We start from the raw sequence: 23,487 nt of genomic DNA, 5'->3' as shown, positions 1-23,487 counted from the left end.
TTACCACTTCAATGAGGCTTTCCTTCTACCACCAGCCTCCTCATCATAATTTTCGTCGTAACGTAATAGATGTGGAGGAAGGTTTGCGTATTCTCCTGTCGACTTCTTCTTGACGGGCGTACTACCATTTGTTGAGCACGAACAATCGCTTGTCCAAAGTTTTCTTTCCTCGCCCTCAATTGCTGTATTTGGCGTGTATAGTGTCATTACGGGATCTTCCTTCGAGCAAGCCTTATGAAGGGAATGGCTGTCTATAATTTGGACATCAGAGAAAATATTCTGCTCAACTGGCTTGGAGAGATCGTTGAAAATATCGTTCTCAATATCTGTCACCGTGTAAATATCAGCCTGGCCCTCGGCGTTATTCTTTGATCTTAGCTCATATAGAGCATTCCTGGCACCTTTCGGGCTTCGATTATCGGTCTTTTCTGGGTAAAGATTGGAAGATCCTCTTCCATAAAAGCCACCGTTGGTAGGCGCCGAATCAGAACCGGAAGAGGAGGAATTTGTGAAATTGTTGGCTGCAGTTGCCCACATTGAAGAAAGAGGCAGGGAAAGAACGACAGTCAAAACAGCAATTGCCTTTAAAGATTCGATGTTTTTGCTACTTGGGAACGAGTAAGCAATGATGAATAGAAGTGAAGGGACCAATAATGTTTGGCAGGAGATAATCAACAAGATGTGGAAACTATCAAATTGTTTCAACCCCAAAAACCGTCTAGAGCGAACCGCTAGAAACAGTTTAACGACTAGGATAAGCGCCATAAAGTGGATGGACGATGCAAGCATAATCAGCGAAACGTTGTATAATACGGTAGATGATCCACTCATATCCCTGTAAAGTGATACGATAGATTTCACAGCAGTTATGAAATACATTGTAACGGTAGCTAACCCCATGCAAGTGCAAATGATTGTCAGTATGAGTCCGACTCTTTTCATATTGTCGCCAGTGAATATAACTTTGACCTGGAATATTAATGAGGCCTCAATTGACGCAACTAATAGTACCATGACGATATTAGCCGCAGCGAAAGCCCGTAGATCACCTGGCTTAATTAGTTGTGGGAAGGCTGTCAAGCCGTAAACCACTGAGCCAAAACCGCTTAACAAGTACTTGAAATATAGCGCAGAGTGTATAAGGATTAGCGTTAAAGAGACCTGATTGATGATGAATACTGGAGTTCTCCGATTTTTCGATATCATCCACATGATAATTTGCGTTAATACTGAGGCACCACATCTGGTACCATAGACAATAGCTTCATTCGTATTTACGTCAACCATATCCTGCAACACACTAAATTTTACAGCAGTGTTATCACCATAAATTGACGTAAATGTAATAAAACTATCAAGGGGATTGTAGCTGGAATTGAAAGCCAAATCGCTTAGGTTTTGAGCAGAGTCTGACATCTTATTTTCTACTCAACGTTTTACACTTCGATGCAAAATAGCCAACCTGAGGCACCATTCGGAACAGGTTCTTTAAATACAAGTTCTCTCGGGACCCTTTGGAAAGCCTCATCTCTTGAGGCAGCTTTTGAACTTTCATAGTTTGCCTTAAGATGAGTTTCATGTAATTAACCACATCCGGTAATTACAATGATGACTAGTTGATAAAAGCATAATCTTAAACTTTTTAAAGGCCTGACCGACTGAACCCTCTCGACAACTCTGGAATCTGGTCTTACGATCTTGAAACGGGCCATTGCGTAGCCCGGATGCGGTTGTCGTGTACTGTCTTATTATTCGGGGCTTCTTCGAGCTTCGGTCTAACAGGCTAAGCTTTTGTAACAGTAAAAAGTGGCTCCATATGCAGTTCGGATTGCATATTGTTTTTCGATAACCTCATCTTATGCATTTCAATGGTATTGTTATTGAAGTTGTTCCTTGAAAGTTTTTCGAGGAGATCAAGTAAAGAGGAAGCACAAGAACCTTTTGAAGTCATTAAACTTTGAGCTGATAGCTTATGAGACGAATTGACAACAACGAGTAAATGAAATATCGCACTTATTCTTGTTTGTCATTCTTTTTTATCTTATAGTCCTTCAGGAAACAGACTTTGTATTACAGGAGGAGCAACTCTACTTGAAGAATCATTGTGAATCAAAACATCTTAATTATCATACATTGTATTAGTTTTGTTTAGCTTAGTCGTATTCTACTGTTGGCCTTTCTGTTGGCTTCTCTTCTGATAAGAACTACTTCTCAGCCCGCTCGACTATATTTCGCTAATGAACCCTTTGATTCGAAGCTGAACAAACTCAGTCGAACGGGCCCTTGTTGGTTTCATTATCATCATCATAGGTCATGAACATTGATGCTTATAGTTCAACATGCCAGAAATCTCTCTCATGTAGTGATGAGTCCCTACACTGTGATTTCCTTACAGAATCTCTATTCGATGAAAGGTCACTACTCACTTTCTTCAATGATGCTGAACAGAGGGATATCAAGTCGAGAATTATTAGGAATGCGCTAGCTGATCATAATTTGGACGGCCTTACTAGGCTTGGCTCCAGTAACTTCGGTTTCGTGACGACAGACCTTAGGAGTGATTGCTGGCTAATGCTTCTAATGGACCAACTGAAATTGAGCAAAAAAGAGGAGGAACAGTTTCTTGGCGAATGTGGCAAGGAACATGTTGACGAGAATCAAGTATATCTGGATGTCAAGAGATCGTTTACGGGAGTTACTGATCCAGACAGGAAGGAAATGCTGAGAAACCTACTTCAAAATATAATCGTTAGGTTGCTGAGGAAATATCCCAAACTCAGATATTACCAAGGTTACCATGATGTTGTTTCTGTATTTGTGACAGTATTTATTGAGGGCCATGAGTACCATGGATTCGCACAAGGGGAGGAAAACCTATCTCTCAGTGATATGACCAGTAAGGGAGACGAGAATTACTCTGCCTCAGAAGTAGGAAGTAATCATGATAGTTCCGCATCCACAGAATGTTATGAGGGAGAGCTCAGTGAGAAGACGATTGTCTCTAAAGACAAGCTGTTCAGATGCGTTGAAGCATTTACGCTGCTATACCTACGTGACTTCATGATGAACTCGCTAGATTTCCCAATTGATCAACTTAATGTCATCCCACAAATGATCAAATCGAGGGATAAACAATTGTTCAAGAAACTACATTTGGACAAGATAGAACCATTCTTTGCCATCTCCTCAATACTGACCATTTACTCTCACGAATTGAAGCCTGTTGAGAATCAACCGAATGCACCAATCTTTCTAATCTTTGACTACGTCATCTCATCACAATCAATGCTGGTTCCATTGACTATGTACTCCACACTCATACTGGATAATAAGGACAAGATTCTGAGAGAAATCGCATTGAATGTGGACAATTTTGAGAATACGGTAGATCTTGTTCATGGGGTAATGCAACAAGTTCTCACATCAGCTTCCTACGATGAAGGTGTCTGGGAAAAAGTATTACGTCTCGTAAGGTCAACATCCTCAAAGGATAACGCTAGCAAATACAAGAAAGTCTTCAACAAATTCAGCACTATTTTGACAACTGCTTCAGGGCCAAAGTCAAGCATGGGTTATAATCTCGAATATGTGACAGACCTTTTGGATAAAGAAATTAACGAGAATGCCAAACGAAAAGCGATACAGCGAGAGAGAAGATTGCATCCTCGCGAGTCAAAACCGTTGGTTCGACTCTTCTTGTACGCGCATAATCACACAATTCCCTTCATATGCCGAGTTTCTTTACTTATCGGGTTGATGGCATTACTAGTCAGAGCTTACAGAGGCGGCCAAGTTAAGGCTCTAATGCCTACTGCCAAAATATTCATGCGAAAATTTCAAGGTTCCTCTATTGCAGGTCTGTATCGAGGGACTAAAATTATATGGCTGGATCCATTACACGAATTGCTGAAAGGCTCACTGTTAAGTAAATCTTCAACCTCTTCCACTGTAAGTAAATAGTGTTATGATTTACTTTTAAGGTGGACGTCATTTAATTCTATTCTAGATCTATCTCGTATATAAATGTTGTATCAGTCGAGTTACCTTGCCAGCCACGATTCCCACTGGTGCTGACCAAAAATCTACACGTCGGATCCACATACATGTTAGAGATCGCACCGCCGTGATGACCAGGAACAATCAAAAACGGCACTGCAGTACCCTTTGAGTGGGGGTTATTGCCCGTATTATAAAGTCTGATGTTATCTCGCGAAGCACACAATATTTGCTTGTTATTGGGCATTGCACGCACGCATGTAACAGGACCTGATATAGCTGGTAGTTTCAATGTATTACTTGGCCGCGACGGCATCTTCAAATCGAACTCTTCAACGCAAGCATTTCTTCTACCGGCGTAGATTCGATCACCATCCATGCACCAACACGCCGATTGACACCAAGGAGGCACTTTGGGCCCTCTTTCCAAATTTATTACAGGGTTTGTCGGTATACGACGATCCCAAATATCCACTGAACCATTTAAACCTGAAGTTAAGAATACGGACTCATCATATGCCACATTAAGTGTATTTCTAGAGATTTCTTCCAAATGGTTGGCGTTCAGCTTCTTTGTTGATTTATCCTTAAAATCATCGTTATGCTCATCTTTCTTAACATCTTCTTCTTCTTCTTCGTCTCCGAATAGAGACCCCATGTCATCATCGCTATTTCGATCATCCTCTTCATCTTTGCTTTGTTTCATTTCTCTTACAACATCGTTGATGTCAACCGTGGCATACAGTGGTCTCATTTCCAAGGAAGAAATTTCTGATGTTGATCCTTTGAACTCGTTTACAATCCCACCACTTGACAAGTCCCATTCAAGCAGTCGTTTGTCCCATGAACCACTTATAAACTTTGTTTCATCACCATTCAATCGGAGTTGATTCACAACGTTGGTATGACCTTCTTTGCTCTTAAAATAGTGGCCGATTGAGCCTTCCATGTATCTCACACCTTGCATTGTTATTCCACCGTTATCTAACCCGCTCAACAGGAAAAGACACTCACTTTGAACTTCGATGGCATAAACGGGACTTACTTTAGGGTCATATTCCTTATTGCTCTTCGACAATTTCATTTCCGACCTTCTCTGAGGAACCTCATTCTCCCAATAGGACATCAAGATACCTGCATTCTGGATTGATTCCGCTAGAGAATGTTTTTGCAAGATTGTGAGAGATAGTTTCCCATCCATCGTATTGAGGAAATCATACTTCCTTATGAATCCATCACTTCCACCAAGAAACAAATATTGCAATCCTTTGGACATGGCCACTGCGTTGACCTCAGTTTGAATCGGTATTGCCGCTGTTGGATAAATCTTGTAAGAACTCGCAATTTTGGCTGAATGTAACATCTGCGTATAGTAGTTATGAACATCACTCAAGCCGTCTGGAACTTTCTTTGTCTGATCCTCTTCTTCTGAATCAATATCCATCTTGTCATCAGTGTTTTCATCGTTCTCCATTTCTTCACCCTCAACTTTACCATTTTCCCTTGACGTATTCTCTTTGTCCTTGATACCTTTAGCCTCTTCATCATCGTCTTCGTCTTCGTCCTCGTTCTCATCATCATCCTCTACTTCATCATCTTCTTCATCTTCATCTTCATCTTCATCTTCCTCGTCATCGTCGTTATCGGCATCACCGACCTCATCGTTATCACCGTCGTCCTCATCGTCGTCCTCTTCCTCCTCATCTTCGGGGCCTTCTTGGTCGCCTTCTCCATCATTCTGGCCCCTTTCATCAGCTTCCTTGTCCATATTGTTCCGCAGTATAGTCTCATCTTCCTCATCATCTTCCTCATCTTCCTCGTCTTCAACCTCCTGCTGAGCTGCCCGATTTTGGTCTAATATATCATCTACCTCATCCATGTTTTACAACCACTCACGTACTCAATCGGTCTCAATTGACACTACTGGAAGCCTTCAATCTTGGTTAAAAGCTTCAATGCTGGTGATTTATTCAAAGGTTAAATTTCAGTCATCGCTAACGGAGATCAACAACTATAAAGGTTGCCAAATTCACTAAGCTCGACCTCTAATCACGAACCGCTCAAGCCCATTGTCACCATGTCGTTCGCTATTGAAGTTGAGAAGCTTACTTACAAATTTGCTGAATGCGCCAGGCCCTCTCTTGTTGATGTGGATTTGCAAATTCCCTGGAACACAAGAACCCTGGTTATGGGATCCAATGGTGCTGGTAAATCGACACTATTGAAAGTTCTTAGTGGTAAACATCTGTGTCTGGATGGTAAGATTCTAGTCAATGGTCAGAACCCGTTCAGCCCTGTTTGTACTGTCGGAGAAGGCCAGGAGTACCACGTTACCACGTACTTGGGTACTGAATGGTGCCATATGAGCATTATAAACAGAGATATCGGTGTTTTAGAGCTCCTAACAAGTATTGGACTACAACATTTTCAAGAAAGAGGAGATCAATTGTGTGAGATTCTCGGTGTTGATCTACAATGGCGGATGTTCAAACTCAGTGATGGCCAGAAAAGACGCGTTCAACTGGTAATGGGACTTTTAAAACCTTGGAAAGTGTTACTACTAGACGAAGTGACAGTCGATCTCGACGTGATTGCCCGGGGCAAATTACTCCAATTCTTAAAATGGGAAACAGAAACAAGACAGTGTTCCGTTGTCTACGCGACTCATATCTTTGATGGCTTAGCCCAATGGCCTGATCAGGTACTGCATTTGAAAGAAGGTCGCATAATCGACCGTTTGGACTGCCATCGGGATGTCAAGTTTACCACCGCGAACGATGCGGGAAACGGAACGGTCGCATTCAATCGCCAGACTCCAGTGGTATCGATCTCGAAAGTCAGCAGTCTCCATCCGCTCGCGGTCGCTTGGCTTACAGACGATCCAAACGAACTCAAGCAGGCCACTCCGTTGCCCGATGTTTGAACAAGCATAAGCTATACGAATTTCTCTACGAACTACGAACTATGCTGCGCTACGCTCATGCTGTTGAACAATTATTCATCCATTCATCTACTCTTACTGGTATTCTTCATTGATCAATGTTTAGCTTTCGTTTAGCCCATCGTTTAGGCATCGTTTAGCCAAACGAGACTCGAGAAAACCGAAAAATTTCCCAAATAATGTCGATTTTAACAAGGTGCGTTAAAAACGCCTATAGAGATGATAAAAAGACCTGATCAGTAAGAAAACTATTTAAGAGCAGTGCATTCATCGTTGGTGTTATTGTGTCTAATCTTCCCCAGAGTCTTGAAAATTATCAGGAACATTTAGCGATGGATTTAGTGTTGGAAGTTTGCGACAGTTATCTGTTCGACAACCTTTATGCCAAGGTTTTGCCTACTTCATTGGCATCTCATTTTCCATCAAAGGTGCAGTCAATTTTGAAACTAAATAAAGGTGTTTGCAACAGTACCTTCCTGCAGGAAAGTATCGATACCTTGAATGCACTGCCAAGAGTTAACAAAGATGTATATGGGCTCACTCCATATCTAATGGATTTCACTCCAACGACGTTTGCTTCATTGCTTCCTCGTAACAATTTTCTAAGAGAACTGTTGTCTTTATGGGCTGTGGTGACCGTTTTTGGTTGGTTGTTGTATTTGGGTGCAGCTTCTTTGAGTTACATCTTTGTCTTCGATAAGAGTATTTTCAACCATCCACGTTATTTGAAGAATCAGATGTCTTTGGAGATTAAATTAGCTATGAGTGCCATTCCCTTCATGTCACTGTTGACTTGTCCATGGTTTATGTTGGAGTTGAACGGTCACTCAAAGTTGTACATGGAAGTGGATTGGGCAAACCACGGTTTGCGTAAGATTTTGCTAGAGTTTGTGTGCTTTATTCTATTCACTGATTGTGGTGTTTATTTGGCTCACAGATGGTTACACTGGCCTCGTGTGTACAAGGCTCTCCACAAACCTCATCATAAATGGTTGGTCTGTACACCTTTCGCTTCGCATGCTTTCCACCCAGTCGATGGTTACATCCAATCCTTGCCATACCACGTCTACCCAGTGCTAATGCCATTGAACAAGGTATCTTACCTATTGTTGTTTACCGCCATTAACTGTTGGACCATTATGATCCATGACGGTCAACACAGATTCAACAACGCCGTCGTGAACGGTACTGCATGCCACACCGTGCACCATCTATATTTCAACTACAACTACGGCCAATTCACTACTCTATGGGACAGATTGGGTGGTTCTTACCGTAGACCTGAAGACGAATTGTTCGATCCATCGCTCAGAAACAAGGACACAATGGAGAAACAGATCAAGGAGATCGAGGAGTACATCCAACTGATGGATGGTGATGATGGCAGTTATAGAGTTTACGGTACCGAGGAGAGACTCAAGAAGGTTAACTAGATCGTATTTCGCCAACGATTCGCAAACTGAACTTTATTACTTTGTTTTTTTATTTTAAAAGACTTGCAATCTTCTGATGTAGTATTGGAAGGCAAGCAATTTTACATAGATTTGGGCGTATTCATGACAATTTTTACTACAAGCTGTTTTAAAGATTTCCTGCCAATTCTGCAAATTCTTTCATTTGTAACTCGGAGCGACTTGAAGCGCGTTAGCATTAAAGGCCGCTGATCTTATTTTACTTGAATCATCGATATAAGCTGACCGATCATGTCGGAGCCTTTCCCACAAAACCCTGAGAACCGTCAGCTGTTGCAAGCTACCAGATTTGCCCGGATCTACAAGGATGGATGCTACGTTATAAAGACTATCACTCTGGATTTTACAGTGCCCCCACATAATCATCGAGCAGAGTTATCCATACTGTCAAAACTTTCTAAGCTCAATAATCCTTTCATCATCAAGTTAATTAACAGTAGATCGCTCGATGGAGATCTGGAATTGCTTTTCCCTCGATACAGGAACGACTTACATGAGTTTATGCGCAAATGCTACAAATTGTCGACCAAAGCTGTTATGAAGATAAATCCATATTACACACTTTCTGCAAAGGTACCAATTCCACCTCAGGGATCTTTTCAAAATACTTTCGATGTTAATAAATACGCTTATGGATTCACTTTACAATTAGCGCGAGGTCTTCAATTCCTACATCAAAATGGTATCATTCATCGTGATATAAAACCGCAAAATATCCTCGTGAACCACGCTGATGAGATGAAACTTGTAATTACAGATTTTGGCATATCTTATGACTATAGCGACACAGTTCAGTCACGGGAAGAACCTCCGACCGAGAAGATTACAGACGTATCGACATCTATCTACAAGGCGCCCGAGTTACTGTTTGGTGTTAAAAATTACTCTTTTGCAGTTGATATATGGGCCTTGATGGTTATCGTTTCTCAGTGGTTCCAGGAGAGTGCACATAACCCTTCTCGACATATCCCAGCTACATTTGATGACGGCTCTGGAAGATTTGATGACAATGATACAGGAAGCGATATTAAATTGATCCTCTCAATTTTCAGCCAATTAGGTATTCCTGCAATTAAAGACTGGCCCGAAGTAGCCCATTTTGGAACTTCTGATGCGTTTAGCGGTATGTTTGGCTCTGAAGGCGATGGCAATTATTTTGGCGATGATGAACCTGAATCAAGATCTAAAAGACTTGATACTCTGCTCCCCAGGCTTCGAGAAATTCAAAATAACGATCAGAAAGCTGCATTGAAGGATTGTATAGTGGGGATGCTCCCTTTTGAATCTAGCGTGCGTTGGACTAGTGGCCACCTGGTTCAAAGGCTCACTTTATAGCCCACTCTTATAGCATTTTCTTTCCAACTCCAAATACTGATTTAGCTTTTTAGTACGCTTTAATTCGCTTTTCTGGACTATGTACTGTCTTTGCCAATCGATAGCTTCACTTGAGCTTGGTTGTAATTTTGTTAATCTTTGTGGAGATCCATTTAACATTCGTTTCTTACCTGGTATCGCCTGCATATTGGAGTTGGGGGTCAGGGTTAATGCTCGTTTCTTTGATTCATTCATAGTCAATGAAGTCTGATTAGGTATACTCAGTTGAAGAATTGTCTTGACACTGTGTTTGTAGCTTGTTGACAAAGGGACGAGATGGAATATTTTCAAGATACAATTTGTCAACAAAGACTACTTCAATATGTATAAGAAGTACAATTGATGGTTTAAGGCCAACGAGGTTCACCAAATGTCCCTGTACAAAGCTTTCCGGTCTCTCGTAAGGAGGGTACGGTCGGTGTTGATCCTGGCGGTCACAATCTTACTGCTCTTCTACTATACATTCGAGAATGAAATTGACATGCTCAATTCATTTGCAGAAAATGAATACATTCCATCAATAAAGGATGTGGCAAGAAACGAGGGCGGACTAGATCTAGCAGATATACGACGGGAAGGTGTGCTAAAAGATGAGCCTACAGGCTTGGATCCGACAGATTTGAAAGCTTTAAGAGAAAAGAACAAGTACTTCCCATTACTGATCTCTGATGCGTCAAAGGATCCATCTGCTTTACTGGAGACTTCAAGTGATTTGGATCCGACGAAATTTGCTAGTCATAAGGAGAGATACCCTGTATTAAATGAAGTATCACTACCGGTAATTCTAACGCCAGGAGAAGGAAGTGACTTAGCGGTTCAGAGCAGTGTATTCGAGGACGAGGGTGTAGCTGATGAAAAGATGTTGCGGAATATCAAGGAACTTTTCGTAAATACATGGAAGCAGGAAGATTTAGTCGGAAAAATCTCTGAGTTCCATTGGCCGATGAACTTGATTGATGCACTCGACACTCTATATATCTTGAAAGAAGAGGAGGAATTTGAAAGTGCATTGAATGCTATATCTGAGGTTACCTTTTCGCTGCCGCCAGCTTCCATTGAGGCTGTCGATATATCAGATGTGGGATCGCGGGCACTAGGAGGCCTGATGTCTGGCTATGAACTATCTGGGAATGCTACTTTGCTGCAAAAGGCGAAGGAAGTAGCAGACTTTTCATTGAGAGCCTACGATACACCAAACAGACTTCCATTGCTGAACTTCTTTTGGAAATCAAAACTTGACAACAGATTTCCCTATCAAAAGGCAAATGCAGGAGCATTGACAAGCATGACATTGGAGTTGATTAAACTATCACAAATTACACAGGAAAATAAGTATTTTGATGCCGCTCAAAGAATATATCGTACGATTTCTCTTTCCACTAATGAATTCGATTTAGAGTACTTATTCCCAAATCAGGTTGACGCCTCGGGATGCACTCCAATCTCCACTGACCAAATTCAACTGGGGAGGCATTTAAGCCAATTCAAGGGTATGAAGAGTATAGATGAAAACCTTCAGTTTATTCATTGCCATCAGACAGGGAAATTGATCAGTTTTAACCCTAAAAAGGTCAAGCAAGAACAGCATTTTGACATGGATGCTCAGGCACAATTGTTGTACTCCAACTTGGTCAAGTCTTACCATCTTTTGAATGGAAATGATCTGTTGAAATTCTCTGATAACTATTTTGAACCGAATGATGATGATATCAGAGATGATTCCAAGATCAAAAACTCACCCAGTGGAATAAATAAGAATAAAGAGAAGGCCCAGAGCTCTAGGCATATATTCACTAAGGCCATGGATTCTGTAAGGGACCTGATGGCGTTTAATCCTGCGACACCTCTGAAAGAAAACATTACACTCCTGTCGTCTCTAAAAACAAGAACCCACTTGTCGCCGGCCACCAATGAAGTTAACGTCGAAATAACCAGAATGTACGACATGAAATTTGAAAGGTGCTCCTTGGCCTCCACCTTGGCATTGGGTTCAAAACTTTTTAACATGCCCACCTTTGGCGATTTCGCTAATGATCTGGCTACCGGTTGCTTTCATTTAATAGAGGAGTTCGGGGGGTTCCAACCAGTCGAACTTTATCTGGATCCCTGTGAAAATGAGCAATGTAATTTGGACGTTGAGCTCAAAGTTGAAAGGACCAAAAATGGTCATTACTATAGACTCGATAGTGACAAAGCAGAAACTGTTCAGCAGGATGAAATCAAAGTTTCCCAGCAAGGAGATGTAACGGTTCCACCACGGAGGGTGTTGGCGTTTGCGTACAAGCAAGGGCCTTCGTTCTTCAGATCAGGCGACCTGGAAGTCGATACAAGGAAGCTTCAATGGAAAGATGATCCACGTCGTCCGCTCTGGGTAAACAAGATGGGACAGCTGAGAGTCCTCTCTCCAGACGCTGTTGAAGCTATATTTTACCTTTACAGAACTACGGGAGATGCTAAATGGAGACAAATGGCACGAACAATGTTCCAAATGACGTTAGAGACTTTACAAAACTCAAATGGTGGAGCCAAAGGAGTCTGGAAAATCAATGAATTGTATGATGATGGTACGGGTCTGGCCTCTAGTAGTTGGCTCTCTAAGACCTTGAAGTATTACTTCTTGCTTTTCTCCGACAAGAACTACTATTCTCTTGATGACTATGTCTTTACCTCTGGGGGTCATTTATTAAGGAAGGCAGAGGTGAAATCTTGAATGATTGATTAATGTTGAAATTATGATTTAAAATATGTAAATGAGTTTCTAATGAGTGAACTTATCAGTAATGTATTGTACCGATAAGTGCGAATTGTCGTTAAGAAATAAACATGGGACCCATTTCGTGCTAAAGAGGAATAGATTGGCCAAAAACAAAGGATAATTTGTTGAAAATACTATCATGAAAAACCTGTTTCAAGTGTACCATTTTACACTGGCAATGGGTATTCACCAGCCCAGTTGTAAATTTCTTTCTTTAGGTTGGTCAAAGCGTCGCTACCTTGGTCGACCTTGGCCTTGAAATCCTTCAATCTGTTAGCCTCTTTTGGCAAAGATTGTTGAGTTTCCTTGGCGATCTTGACGGCTTGATTGATGTATTGAACAATTCTGGTGAAGTCTTCTTCGCCCATACCTCTAGTACTCATAGCAGGGGCACCAATACGGACACCACCTGGAACCAAGGCGGATTTGTCACCTGGAATAGAGTTCTTGTTTAGAGCAATGTTGATTTTCTCACAGACGTATTCAACACGAGCACCATCGACACCCTGTTCTCTCAAAGAAACCAAGACCATGTGAGAGTCGGTACCATCAGAGACCAATCTGTAACCCAACTTCTTGAATTCAGCTTCCAAAGCCTTGGCGTTCTTCAAGACTTGGTTTTGGTAGTCCTTAAACTCTTGAGTGTTAGCTTGCTTCAAAGCAGTAGCCAAAGCGGAAATGGTGTGGTTGTGTGGACCACCTTGGTGACCTGGGAAAACAGAGAAGTTAATTGGGTTTTCCAAATCGTAAGGGATTTCCTTACCAGTCTTTGGGTTGACACTTCTGATACCTCTTCTGAAGAAGATCATAGCACCACGAGGACCTCTCAAAGACTTGTGAGTGGTGGTGGTGACAATGTCAGCGTATTCGAATGGAGATGGGATAACACCAGCGGCAACCAAACCGGAAATATGAGCCATGTCAACCATTAAGTAAGCACCACACTTGTCGGCGATTTCTCTCATTCTCTTGTAGTCAATCAAACGACAGTAAGCGGAAGTACCAGCAACCAAAATCTTTGGTCTGTATAGGATAGCATTCTTCTCCAAAGTGTCGTAGTCAATAATACCAGTGGCTGGGTCAACTCTGTATGGGAAAGATTCGAAGTAAGTGGAGACAGCAGAGATCTTTCTGTTCTCAGTAGCGTAACCGTGAGACAAGTGACCACCATCTGGCAAGTATAAACCCATTAGTCTCTCATGAGGTTTCATCAAAGCTTGGTAAACTTGCAAATTGGCTGGAGAACCGGACAAAGTTTGCACATTGACACCCCATCTGTCTGGAGTCAAATTGAAAGCTTCCAAAGCTCTCTTTTGACACAACAATTCCATACGGTCGATGTGTTCATTACCACCGTAGTAACGAGCACCTGGATAACCTTCAGAGTACTTGTTACACATTGGAGTTCCCAAGGCATCGAAGACAGCGGTAGAGGTGAAGTTTTCAGAAGCGATCAACACAATGGAGTGCTTTTGTCTGTCAATTTCATCCTTGATGATTTGCTCGACTTCTGGATCACTTTCACTCAAGTGAGAAGAAACCAACTTCTTGTGGCTATCGGATAAAGCGTAAGGCATTGCTGATTATAATTTACTTGTCCTGCTGAATATAGATTTCAAAGGATCCCAGAAGAAAGTGTTTAATCAGAATAGGGAAATTCTTCGAAATTGTAAACCTATATATACAAAGGTCCTAACAATTAGATTAGAAGTTGGCTAATAAAAGTTAAATTGGAATATCAACCACAACAAAACACCGACCAAAGAGAATAATCAGCTACACCTGCAGTCGATACGAGTCACTTGAAAATTTTTCATTCAATTTGATGCAATTTTTCAATTTTTCACATCATTTGTGCATGTAATCATTAACCATGACTCTGACAAACAAGAGCTGAAAAGCAGCCATCTTCATCAAGAATGCTGACTCTGGCCCTTCACGTGCAATGATAGACATATACAATCAAGCTATAGAATGTGTACTTTGTTCTTTTGTTCTTAGTGAATGTTCGACTCTGCTATGAGCTTATAGCAGGCTGGGATATGGTCGAGCTGTTCGCTGCATACCGAAACTCCCATATGTCCAATACGAACGCACTGGGAAGCGATTTGCTTATGGATCCCACCTGTAATGACAGTTCCGTGCTGCTTGAGGTAGCTGATTAGTTTTGGAGGGTCTTTGACGTAGAAAACTGTTAGCCCGTGAGCAGCTGCTTCGGATGGATACTTGGTGACTAGCTTGAAGCCCAAATCGTCGGTGAGCTTTTTCTTGAGCCATTCGCTGGTCTTGCGGTGCTTTTCCCAGCGGAGTTCGAGGCCGTCAGCTAGTAGTTCCTTGAGAGCTACATCAAGACTTTTGACCATCTGAACCGATAGTGTTGCAAAATACTTTGGTTTTTGGTCCTCGTAAGCTTGCATCACTGGGATCCACTTCTTAAGTGAAGCATAGTAGGAGCGGGGTTTCCTGCTGGGGTCCAAGGCATGCTCGAGAGCTCTCTGACTGATCATCGAGATACTGAGACCTGGAGCAGCTCCAATGGCCTTTTGTGATGCCGATAGACAGAAATCGATGCCCCATTTGTCAAACTCAAACTCTTCGCAACCAATTGAACACACTCCATCGACAATGATGAACGTCGAAGGAGAAAGCTCGTGAACCAGCTCGGCTATTCTTTGAACGTTCGACAACACACCTGTTGAAGTATCAACCTGGGTGATTGTAATTGCTTTGTACTGCTTCTTCTTTAGTTGTTGCTCAACTTCTTGAAAAGGAACCTGATCTCCAAGTGGAGCCTCCAACTTATCTACCTTGGCTCCATAAAGTTCAAGACAGTCTTGGAACGAATCACTAAAGTAACCAGTCCCTAGCACTAGCACTTCATCCTCCGGATCAACCAAATTGGCAGCAGCGACATCCCAACCCAATGTGCCGGAACCTACAAGCACAATTGGCTGACCCTGGGTCTCATGAGCCCTAAACAGTTTCCTACAGTTTTTCAACACACCTTGGAATAGGTTTACAAATTCGGGGACTGTGGGGCTACAAGATGGCGAGCCCAGTGCTTGTTGCACTTTCTCACTAATTACTATTGGACCTGGTATAAGCAGCGTATCGTTCGACATGGTTCTGGTAACCTGAAACTGGGGCAATAAACTATTGACACATCCACAACCGTCCAGGTTATATAGCAACCTGGGGTACGGCACTACTTGATGACCCAGTGGGGTCTTCATTACGCTCTCCGGAGCTACGGGCTACCATCACATGATGTTACAGGACTATATAGATACTTAGCAATTGGTAGGTCTAAAGGGAACCAAATGTCGCAGCTTTGGCGCGCCAATTTGGACCGTTGTGACCTGTTGATTATACCAGGAATGACGTAGACTCGAAGGAATTTAAACTTGACTGCGCTTCGGACAGAACAAGTGCATAAGTTGTAGTTGAGGTGTGGAAGGACGTGGGAGACACACGGATATTTTGTTCTTCATCTCACAACTATGCCTGTTGTAGCTGTAATCACGGCTGGATTACGCCAATCGTCGAATTCAAACGAGCTGTTATCATTTCCGGTAAACCATTCTGGAGGAGTGGTTAAAGTTAGAGGTTCTACTTGTGGTTCGACTTCCTGAGACCTGCTCAAAAGCAGATCCCAGCTGCGATTTTGATCCTCTTCGTCTTTAACCAGGCTGACAGGCGTTAGAGCCGCCACAGGCGACGACTGGCCCGTCTGAAAGCCATTCCCCATAAGATTCCTATACTCTAGTAGCGATTCTCGGCCGTTGTCTCCGACAACAGCATCAAGATCGTCAATACTGGCCAGCAGTCGCTCCATCACTTCACATTTGTGCTCTAGTTCTTCCAAATGAGCCCTTTTCTTCTCTCTACTGTGATGTGCGGCCTTGCGGTTCCTTAGGATTCTCTCAATACGCCTTTGTTCTTTCTCCTCCTGAGTTCTAGCCCGTTTTCTTGGAGGTAAACTGGTCTTGAAATCTGTAGGTATCTGTAAACTGTCGCTGGCCATCCTGAATGTGTGTGTGTCTCCCACTATTGGTGTCCTTGTCCTTCTGGGAGGGAAGATGAAAAGACACGGTTGCAACTTTGATTTTTTTAAGCCTTTTATATAGTAAAAAAATTGGAAAGCCACGATGAAAGGAACGATTCAACAAGGCAAAGAGGCTGAACGAGATCTCGAGAGGACTCAATAAGGATTGAAGTGGGATCAACAAACAAGTTTTGACACGTAGCGCCTCAATTAAAGCTCTCGCGAGTTAAGATGAGCAATATATGAATCTTCCAGACCTGTGCAAACCTGGCCAGGTTTTACTAATTGGGATAAGGCCCCAGTGGGTATGGCAACGCCGGTTGATAACTAGTCCCGATCTGCTATTCAAGCAATTGTAGAGATACAGATAAAAGAGCTCAAAATTACGATGCAGCAAAGGTGAGGGATGGCTCAAGGGATATCAGCTGTAAGCAATACATTGGACCAGTAAAGGTAATCTTTCCCTCTTGTTCTACTGGTGCATCAAGAGGTGAACTTCTGTATCTTTATTACTCCAGAGCTCACAATGGTATTGAGGAAAAGGTGAGGGCCAATCTCTGAATTTGGAGCAACATGTGGACTGCACATGGGTTGATGCTAGTCTTAAGGTCTGACGATTTACACAAAAATGCTACACTAGAGGTTCTCACCTTCTTACACTCGATATCGTGAGACTAAAAACCAATCTCTCTTACTAGAAGCACTTCGAGGCCAAGTTCAATTCGACAACATAGACCTTGTAGCATGATAGTAGAAGCGATCAGTTTGACATGTCATCTATAGTACTTATATATATAACTTGATGACATATTAGACCTTGCGAGATTTCTTTGCCGCTGGTTCGCCAACCTTCTCCTGATTGCTCTGCTCCTGCTGCTGCTCGTTGGCTTTTTCTTGCTCTTTTGACTTCACGTATTCCGCTGTCTCCTGCTTACTCTTAAAATAATGATCGCGGTACCATTGCAACTGCTCGATACTTTCGAGAATATCGCTCTTGGCAGTATGGTTCTTATCCTTCCTTGGTGCCAGCTTCGAAAGTGAAGGATTGTGTCGACGACAAACTTCCATGATCGAACTGACGTCTACGATCCGATAGAATAAGTGATCCACAATGCTCGGGAAATCTTTCAACATGAATAACCGGTCCATATGCACCGAATTGCCCGCAAGCAGCCCCACACGAGAGTCTGGGACATACCTCTTAATAAACTGCAGCAACTCTTGCTCAACTTGCTCTTTAGTCTTGGTGCTCTCAAGTACTTTCTTTGTAAGTCCACTGGCACCGTGATGCTCAATGCACCACTCGTTCATACCATCCAGCACACTACGATCACAATGAATCACGCTCTCATAACAATTATCTTGTACAACATTTAGCTCCCCATCAGTGATGATACAGCAGATCTCAATAATCCTGTCTCGCTGGTGATCCAGTCCGGTCATCTCGCAATCGATCCACACCAGCGGATTCGATACACTTTTCTGCTTCTCCATTCTCAAGTACCAGTTACGTCTACCACTCAACTGTCTCACCTGTAAACACCTTGCAATACGGCTCAACATATCCAGATATCAAGACTACTTTCTGCTTACAATTAGCAGCCAATTACTTGAAATTTTTCCGTGCTCTGCGCTCACTCAGCCAAATTGCAAGCAACGAGACCTATAAACCACCATTTAATTTCCATATTCCGGTTCCAGTGGGCCGATTGGAGTCAGAATTTGTCTATCACATTGGTATTTCTCTTGTATTGGCCTTTGTCCTTTGCGCTCGTCCCGCATTTCACTTTGAGATCGACAACAATCAAGATCAAAGCACACTTTGAAGCACGCAGCTAATCAGTTTCATGCTCTAAACAGCCATCTTGAAGCAGGTAGTGAAGTTCTGGACGTGTGTTTCTGCTGCTTTTTGAAAGTGGTAAGTTAGAGCTACTGATATTCGAGTTTTGTGGCTATAAGAAGACCCCTGTCTATCGCAATGGACAACCCCAGTGCGGAAGAACAAAGTAACCTGCTGCTGCGAACCAAGTCTTCAGCTTCTTCACGATCGACTGCTTCATCAGACTATGACAAGTATTTGCAATTGGCGACGGGGAAGAACCCCGTGATGCTTATGGAATTGGACCAGGATGGAACTATTAGGTACCTATCGGAGTTGTGGGAAACGTTAGTGGGTCCGCGTACTTCTGATCAGATTTCTGAATTGATTGTGGGTTCTGAAGAGGATAAATTTGTATTCCACCGTGCTATGGAGATGATGTTGGTTAACGAGAGTATTAGTTATACGGTGACATTTAACGTCCTATCTAATGGTTCACACCAAATTCATGATGACGATGGAAACGCAGGTGAGAAGGAGGATCCTCAGTTGAATGAAGAGAAGATTATTACACTTGAAGCGTGCGGGATTCTACTGCGAGATAATGCAACCCAACTGGTGACGCATTCGATGTGGACAGTGAAACCATTCCAATCTGTCATGCTTGGTGAAGGCGTCGACTCTATATTACCTCCAGATTTGGTCAATAGACTGGGATTCTGTGCAGTGATTTTTGCAGAGTATTTGAGAGACATCGAAGACGAACAGATATTGGATGAAGCAGATCTGCCACCGCCTAGAATGGAACTTTGTAGAGTCTGTGAGACATTTGTGCCGGCATGGTGGTTGGAAACGCACTCCCAAAATTGTGTTTGTGAGCATAAGATAGATTCCTTCGTTCACCTGCTTCATGATAACTTGGTAGAACAACTGGCACTTTTGCAAAGTGCGACGTTTAGTGAATACAAGAGCCTTCCCATTGATTTACAGTCACCAACTACGCGAATGATGATAGAACAATTGAAAGAACTGTGTGAAATAGCTATAAATATAAATCAAAGTGAAATGCGAGTGTCGCTCGAAAACAAGGTTTCGGCAGAGGATATACTGGCAAACCCAACTATGCTAACAGAGGCGAATGCTTTAGGGAGTTATGATTTCTCACCGGGCTCAAAGTGGAATATTGAAAATGTGCAAACTTGGAAGCTATCAATTAAAGAGGAATTGAGCCATAACACTGGGTTGAATTTATTGGTAAATGACACGATCGATCTTGCAAAGAAGAAAGTAGACGCTATCTTAAGGCTTGACAATGCTATGACTTACTCTTTAAGAATCAAGAACGAGATTGATAATTGGGTGTTACAACTCATCTTACTTCAGATCGAAAATAACAAGATCAAAATGCAACGCGCCACAGATTTTAGAAACCTAGAATCAGGCTCTACTGCAGAAGTTATGACGAAGGCAAAGGGACCTCTTCATGAAGATTTACAACTCCCGTCCGCGACTGCATATGATAGCATCGAAATGTTTGACAGCTCTTTGAAAACTGGTAATCAAAATGCACAATCTACATCCGGCACTAAAATTGCTTCGCCACAGCCATACCGTGCTCAGCAGAGAGAAATATTCTCGCCATCATACCAAATGAACGACCGCATTACAGAACCAGCCTTTTCTGGAAACCAGACAAGTCAGAGAACGGGTAGATCACGGTCCAGCAACGGCTCCCATTCTCTAAGCAATACTGACATACGCTCAAAATCGAACTCTCACTCCAGATCATTGACCCCAAGTCAAAAGGCTCCAGATCATCAGCCACTTTTACCAAGTAGAGACCTCAGTCTCGATCCTAAAAAAGATCAGGATTTTACTGGAAGTGGAGAAAACATGGACAAATCTGAGTCAAGTCACAGTTCGCTTCCCACTATCGTTTCTACAAAGCCGAATAGTTTGACAAATTGCTCAATCTTACCCAGGTTTAAATCAACAATTTCACTTACACAGGGAAGGAACTCACCATTACCTCAAGCTTTAACTGCCAACCAAATGTCCCGTAAGAGCAGTGGGATTAGACTTAATCAAGAAAAGTCACCAATCGTCTCACCAAGTGCTCTTGCTAGAGATTTTCTTACCCCAGAACAGCATCCGAGCTTATCCAGTTTACCAAAACAGCCGTTATCTCCCCTTTTACTCGCCACAACTCAAATGAAGAGTACACCAGCTAGTATAAAAGATTACAGTGTTCTAAAACCAATTAGTAAAGGTGCTTATGGGAGTGTCTACTTGTCACGTAAGAAGATAACGGGAGAATATTTCGCCATCAAAGTACTGAAAAAATCTGATATGATTACAAAGAATCAGACAACAAATGTGAAGTCCGAAAGGGCAATCATGATGGTGCAAAGTGATAAGCCTTACGTTGCAAAGCTGTTTGCATCATTTCAGAATAAAGATAACTTGTTCCTTGTCATGGAATACTTGCCAGGTGGTGACCTTGCTACCCTCATCAAGATGATGGGTTGCTTACCAATCGAGTGGACTAAACAGTACATTAGTGAAGTGATAGTTGGTGTCGACGACATGCATCAAATTGGAATTATTCATCACGATTTAAAGCCAGACAACCTACTGATTGATAGTGACGGTCACATAAAGTTGACTGATTTTGGGTTATCGAGAGCTGGTTTGGTGCGGCGTCATCAAAATGTCCCATCGTCGGCCAGGCTAAGCTTTTCATCTACCTATGGCAATCATAGCTCAGGAAGCCCTAGTGAATTGAAGATAGGTAAGAATCATCATCGTAAGAAGAGTAGCACATCTACTACCCACAGCAATGGTAGCAGTTTCAACTTTGCAACTCGTAGCAGACAAAATTCGATCATGGAAGAGACATCCGACATTCATCACTCGACGAATCCCACGAAGGAAGCTGTCAGCCGAGAAAAGCAACGTGAAGATTCGGTATCAAGTTCTCACTCGAATAATGACATCTCCGCATTGCACAGAAGCGATTCACAGATGTCATTCTCCTACATGAATATATCAAGGTCCAGTACCCCTACTCCGCCAGTAATTGGGCCCTTCCATGCAAGAAATAGCTCCAATACCTCCGAAGTTCTAGCAGATATGAACACCCCCAGTGATTTGGCACTTTTCAATCCTGACGAATCTAGACAAGACAAATGTTTCTTCGGAACGCCAGACTACCTGGCACCTGAAACTATAGAAGGAACAGGCAAGGACGATAATTGCGATTGGTGGTCTGTGGGCTGTATCTTCTTTGAATTGATTTTTGGTTTTCCTCCTTTCCATGCTAACACACCTGAAGAGGTATTTACCAAAATTCTTTCTGGAAAAATAGAATGGCCTAAATTTACCTCTCCAGAAGATGAGAAGAGTTTTGAACAATCACACGCCAAGGATTTGATTGAGAAGCTTCTTGTAGTTGATCCTTCCAAAAGGCTTGGCTCTAATGGTGCTCAAGAAATCAAAGACCATCCTTATTTTAAAGACGTAGATTGGGACAGAGTCTACCAGGAAGAAGCTTCTTTTGTTCCTGCAGTGGAGCACCCAGAAGACACCGACTATTTCGACTTAAGAGGTGCAGTGTTAGAAGACTTTGGAGACGATGAAGATGAGGATGATGTACCAACTGCTCATTTACCAAGCATTGATGCCGTCACTAATTTCGGCCCACTTCTAGGTTCCGAGGAAAGTAGCAAGAGGACTCCAAACTCGTTATTGGGCAATTACCACGAAGGCAATGCCCACACCCCTGTCAGCAAGCTAAGCATATCGTCTGTCCTGGAATCTATGTCGCAAGAAAATAGCAATCGATCTTCTCCTACTATCAAACATATGCCCTTGGCTATTCCACCTCACATGCGTGACCGCCGCGTGAGTAAATTGAATGAGCCTCAGGCTGAGTTTGGATCCTTCTACTTCAGAAATCTCTCTGCATTAGACAAAGCAAACAAGGATGCCATTAATAGGCTGAGAAACGAACACTGCACAGAAAACGTTGGCGTCCATCGTCGAACATCGTCTGCATCTTATCTCAGCTCCTCATCAGACAACTCTGCATCCAAAGCAAGGAATGGGAAAACATCTGCTTCAGGGTCACCAAGTGGCATCACTTTTGGCAAGGTTATGGCTACGTCTGACTCTCCTTATTTTAGGACATCTTCGCCAGATTTGACTACAAGTATCGAAACCGCAGGTCTCTCAAGAAAGGGCAGCGGTGACAATGGCGCACAGAGTCCTGCTAGCAGTTTCTTTATGCCTGGTGGTGACGAATCACCCTCGGGCACCAAGTTAAAGTCACCGTTATCGCCATCCATTGCCACTTCGCCAACTTCACCAACTTTTGGACCGCCAGCTTCCTCGTTTTCGGCCCGCACTAGGTTGCTGAGCAGCTCATGTCATAGAAGAAGCTCTGGTGATATTTCCGCTGAAGAAAGTGAACGTTTGACAGCTATGTCAAAAGTCAATTCAATACGTGGAAGGAGACGCAGCGGTAGAAAGAGTTCCACAAGCAGTGATGTCAATTATCGCATGGATGTGCTGGTCTGCGAACCAATTCCGATCCACAGGTATCGTGTCACCAAGGATTTGGAGTCCTTAGGATGCACAGTGATTAGTGTTGGGGCAGGTGATGAGCTGGTGAGCAGAGCCACCAGCGGTGTGAAGTTTGATTTGATCATTACTGCACTCAAATTACCCAAACTTGGCGCAGTGGATATTGTAAGGTTACTGAAGCACACAAATAGCATCAATGCAACCACCCCAGTGGTAGCTGTAACTAACTACTATCAAGAAGCAGTGAGCGGCAACGTCTTCGACGATGTGCTAGAGAAACCCGTTGCTTACGATCAATTACGCAAAATTGCTGCTAAATACACGCTCGAGAAGGTGCAACAACAGGAAGATACCATTGTCAGCGATAGTGATTTCAGTCAGTGAGAGCACTGCGGCCTAATAGCCAGCTTCAACGGTCATATAGGTCTTTTAATGAATACTATAACGAATAATAATCATCATCGTCATTTTTTACGTATAAAATTTTTCAATTGTACTTTC

The 23,487-nt window shown here is 42.6% G+C and overlaps 13 protein-coding genes across 13 annotated transcripts; 6 read left to right on the top strand and 7 right to left on the bottom strand.

The window, feature by feature from the left end:
* STE2 (alpha-factor pheromone receptor STE2) lies at positions 1 to 1,416 on the bottom strand (the record flags this gene model as incomplete). Its single annotated transcript, XM_003680123.1, has 1 exon — positions 1 to 1,416. The coding sequence occupies one exon, from the start codon at positions 1,414 to 1,416 to the stop codon at positions 1 to 3; it is 1,416 nt and encodes a 471-aa protein (XP_003680171.1).
* An 897-nt stretch (positions 1,417 to 2,313) lies between these two features.
* GYP8 (GTPase-activating protein GYP8) lies at positions 2,314 to 3,960 on the top strand (the record flags this gene model as incomplete). The annotated part of the gene is made up of 1 exon (XM_003680122.1): positions 2,314 to 3,960. The coding sequence occupies one exon, from the start codon at positions 2,314 to 2,316 to the stop codon at positions 3,958 to 3,960; it is 1,647 nt and encodes a 548-aa protein (XP_003680170.1).
* A 37-nt stretch (positions 3,961 to 3,997) lies between these two features.
* SPT8 (SAGA complex subunit SPT8) lies at positions 3,998 to 5,875 on the bottom strand (the record flags this gene model as incomplete). The annotated part of the gene is made up of 1 exon (XM_003680121.1): positions 3,998 to 5,875. One exon carries the CDS (start codon positions 5,873 to 5,875, stop codon positions 3,998 to 4,000), a length of 1,878 nt encoding a protein of 625 aa, XP_003680169.1.
* A 198-nt stretch (positions 5,876 to 6,073) lies between these two features.
* CAF16 (putative ATP-binding cassette family ATPase CAF16) lies at positions 6,074 to 6,919 on the top strand (the record flags this gene model as incomplete). Its single annotated transcript, XM_003680120.1, has 1 exon — positions 6,074 to 6,919. One exon carries the CDS (start codon positions 6,074 to 6,076, stop codon positions 6,917 to 6,919), a length of 846 nt encoding a protein of 281 aa, XP_003680168.1.
* A 350-nt stretch (positions 6,920 to 7,269) lies between these two features.
* ERG3 (C-5 sterol desaturase) lies at positions 7,270 to 8,370 on the top strand (the record flags this gene model as incomplete). Its single annotated transcript, XM_003680119.1, has 1 exon — positions 7,270 to 8,370. One exon carries the CDS (start codon positions 7,270 to 7,272, stop codon positions 8,368 to 8,370), a length of 1,101 nt encoding a protein of 366 aa, XP_003680167.1.
* Positions 8,371 to 8,640: 270 nt separating this feature from the next.
* On the top strand, positions 8,641 to 9,744 carry CAK1 (cyclin-dependent protein kinase-activating kinase CAK1; the record flags this gene model as incomplete). The annotated part of the gene is made up of 1 exon (XM_003680118.1): positions 8,641 to 9,744. The coding sequence occupies one exon, from the start codon at positions 8,641 to 8,643 to the stop codon at positions 9,742 to 9,744; it is 1,104 nt and encodes a 367-aa protein (XP_003680166.1).
* Positions 9,739 to 9,978, bottom strand: TDEL0C00650 (uncharacterized protein; the record flags this gene model as incomplete). The annotated part of the gene is made up of 1 exon (XM_003680117.1): positions 9,739 to 9,978. One exon carries the CDS (start codon positions 9,976 to 9,978, stop codon positions 9,739 to 9,741), a length of 240 nt encoding a protein of 79 aa, XP_003680165.1.
* Positions 9,979 to 10,153: 175 nt separating this feature from the next.
* MNL2 (putative mannosidase MNL2) lies at positions 10,154 to 12,493 on the top strand (the record flags this gene model as incomplete). Its single annotated transcript, XM_003680116.1, has 1 exon — positions 10,154 to 12,493. The coding sequence occupies one exon, from the start codon at positions 10,154 to 10,156 to the stop codon at positions 12,491 to 12,493; it is 2,340 nt and encodes a 779-aa protein (XP_003680164.1).
* Positions 12,494 to 12,705: 212 nt separating this feature from the next.
* SHM2 (glycine hydroxymethyltransferase SHM2) lies at positions 12,706 to 14,115 on the bottom strand (the record flags this gene model as incomplete). The annotated part of the gene is made up of 1 exon (XM_003680115.1): positions 12,706 to 14,115. The coding sequence occupies one exon, from the start codon at positions 14,113 to 14,115 to the stop codon at positions 12,706 to 12,708; it is 1,410 nt and encodes a 469-aa protein (XP_003680163.1).
* Positions 14,116 to 14,535: 420 nt separating this feature from the next.
* Positions 14,536 to 15,660, bottom strand: AGX1 (alanine--glyoxylate transaminase; the record flags this gene model as incomplete). Its single annotated transcript, XM_003680114.1, has 1 exon — positions 14,536 to 15,660. The coding sequence occupies one exon, from the start codon at positions 15,658 to 15,660 to the stop codon at positions 14,536 to 14,538; it is 1,125 nt and encodes a 374-aa protein (XP_003680162.1).
* Positions 15,661 to 16,025: 365 nt separating this feature from the next.
* HAC1 (transcription factor HAC1) lies at positions 16,026 to 16,562 on the bottom strand (the record flags this gene model as incomplete). Its single annotated transcript, XM_003680113.1, has 1 exon — positions 16,026 to 16,562. The coding sequence occupies one exon, from the start codon at positions 16,560 to 16,562 to the stop codon at positions 16,026 to 16,028; it is 537 nt and encodes a 178-aa protein (XP_003680161.1).
* Positions 16,563 to 17,393: 831 nt separating this feature from the next.
* Positions 17,394 to 18,146, bottom strand: REX2 (Rex2p; the record flags this gene model as incomplete). Its single annotated transcript, XM_003680112.1, has 1 exon — positions 17,394 to 18,146. One exon carries the CDS (start codon positions 18,144 to 18,146, stop codon positions 17,394 to 17,396), a length of 753 nt encoding a protein of 250 aa, XP_003680160.1.
* Positions 18,147 to 18,561: 415 nt separating this feature from the next.
* RIM15 (protein kinase RIM15) lies at positions 18,562 to 23,370 on the top strand (the record flags this gene model as incomplete). Its single annotated transcript, XM_003680111.1, has 1 exon — positions 18,562 to 23,370. One exon carries the CDS (start codon positions 18,562 to 18,564, stop codon positions 23,368 to 23,370), a length of 4,809 nt encoding a protein of 1,602 aa, XP_003680159.1.
* Positions 23,371 to 23,487: the final 117 nt, after the last annotated feature.

This window comes from Torulaspora delbrueckii, chromosome 3 (genome assembly GCF_000243375.1).
Source record: "Torulaspora delbrueckii CBS 1146 chromosome 3, complete genome".
NCBI lineage: Eukaryota > Fungi > Ascomycota > Saccharomycetes > Saccharomycetales > Saccharomycetaceae > Torulaspora > Torulaspora delbrueckii.
Note: the sequence above shows the minus strand (reverse complement) of the source record. Positions and strands in the feature narration are given on the sequence as shown.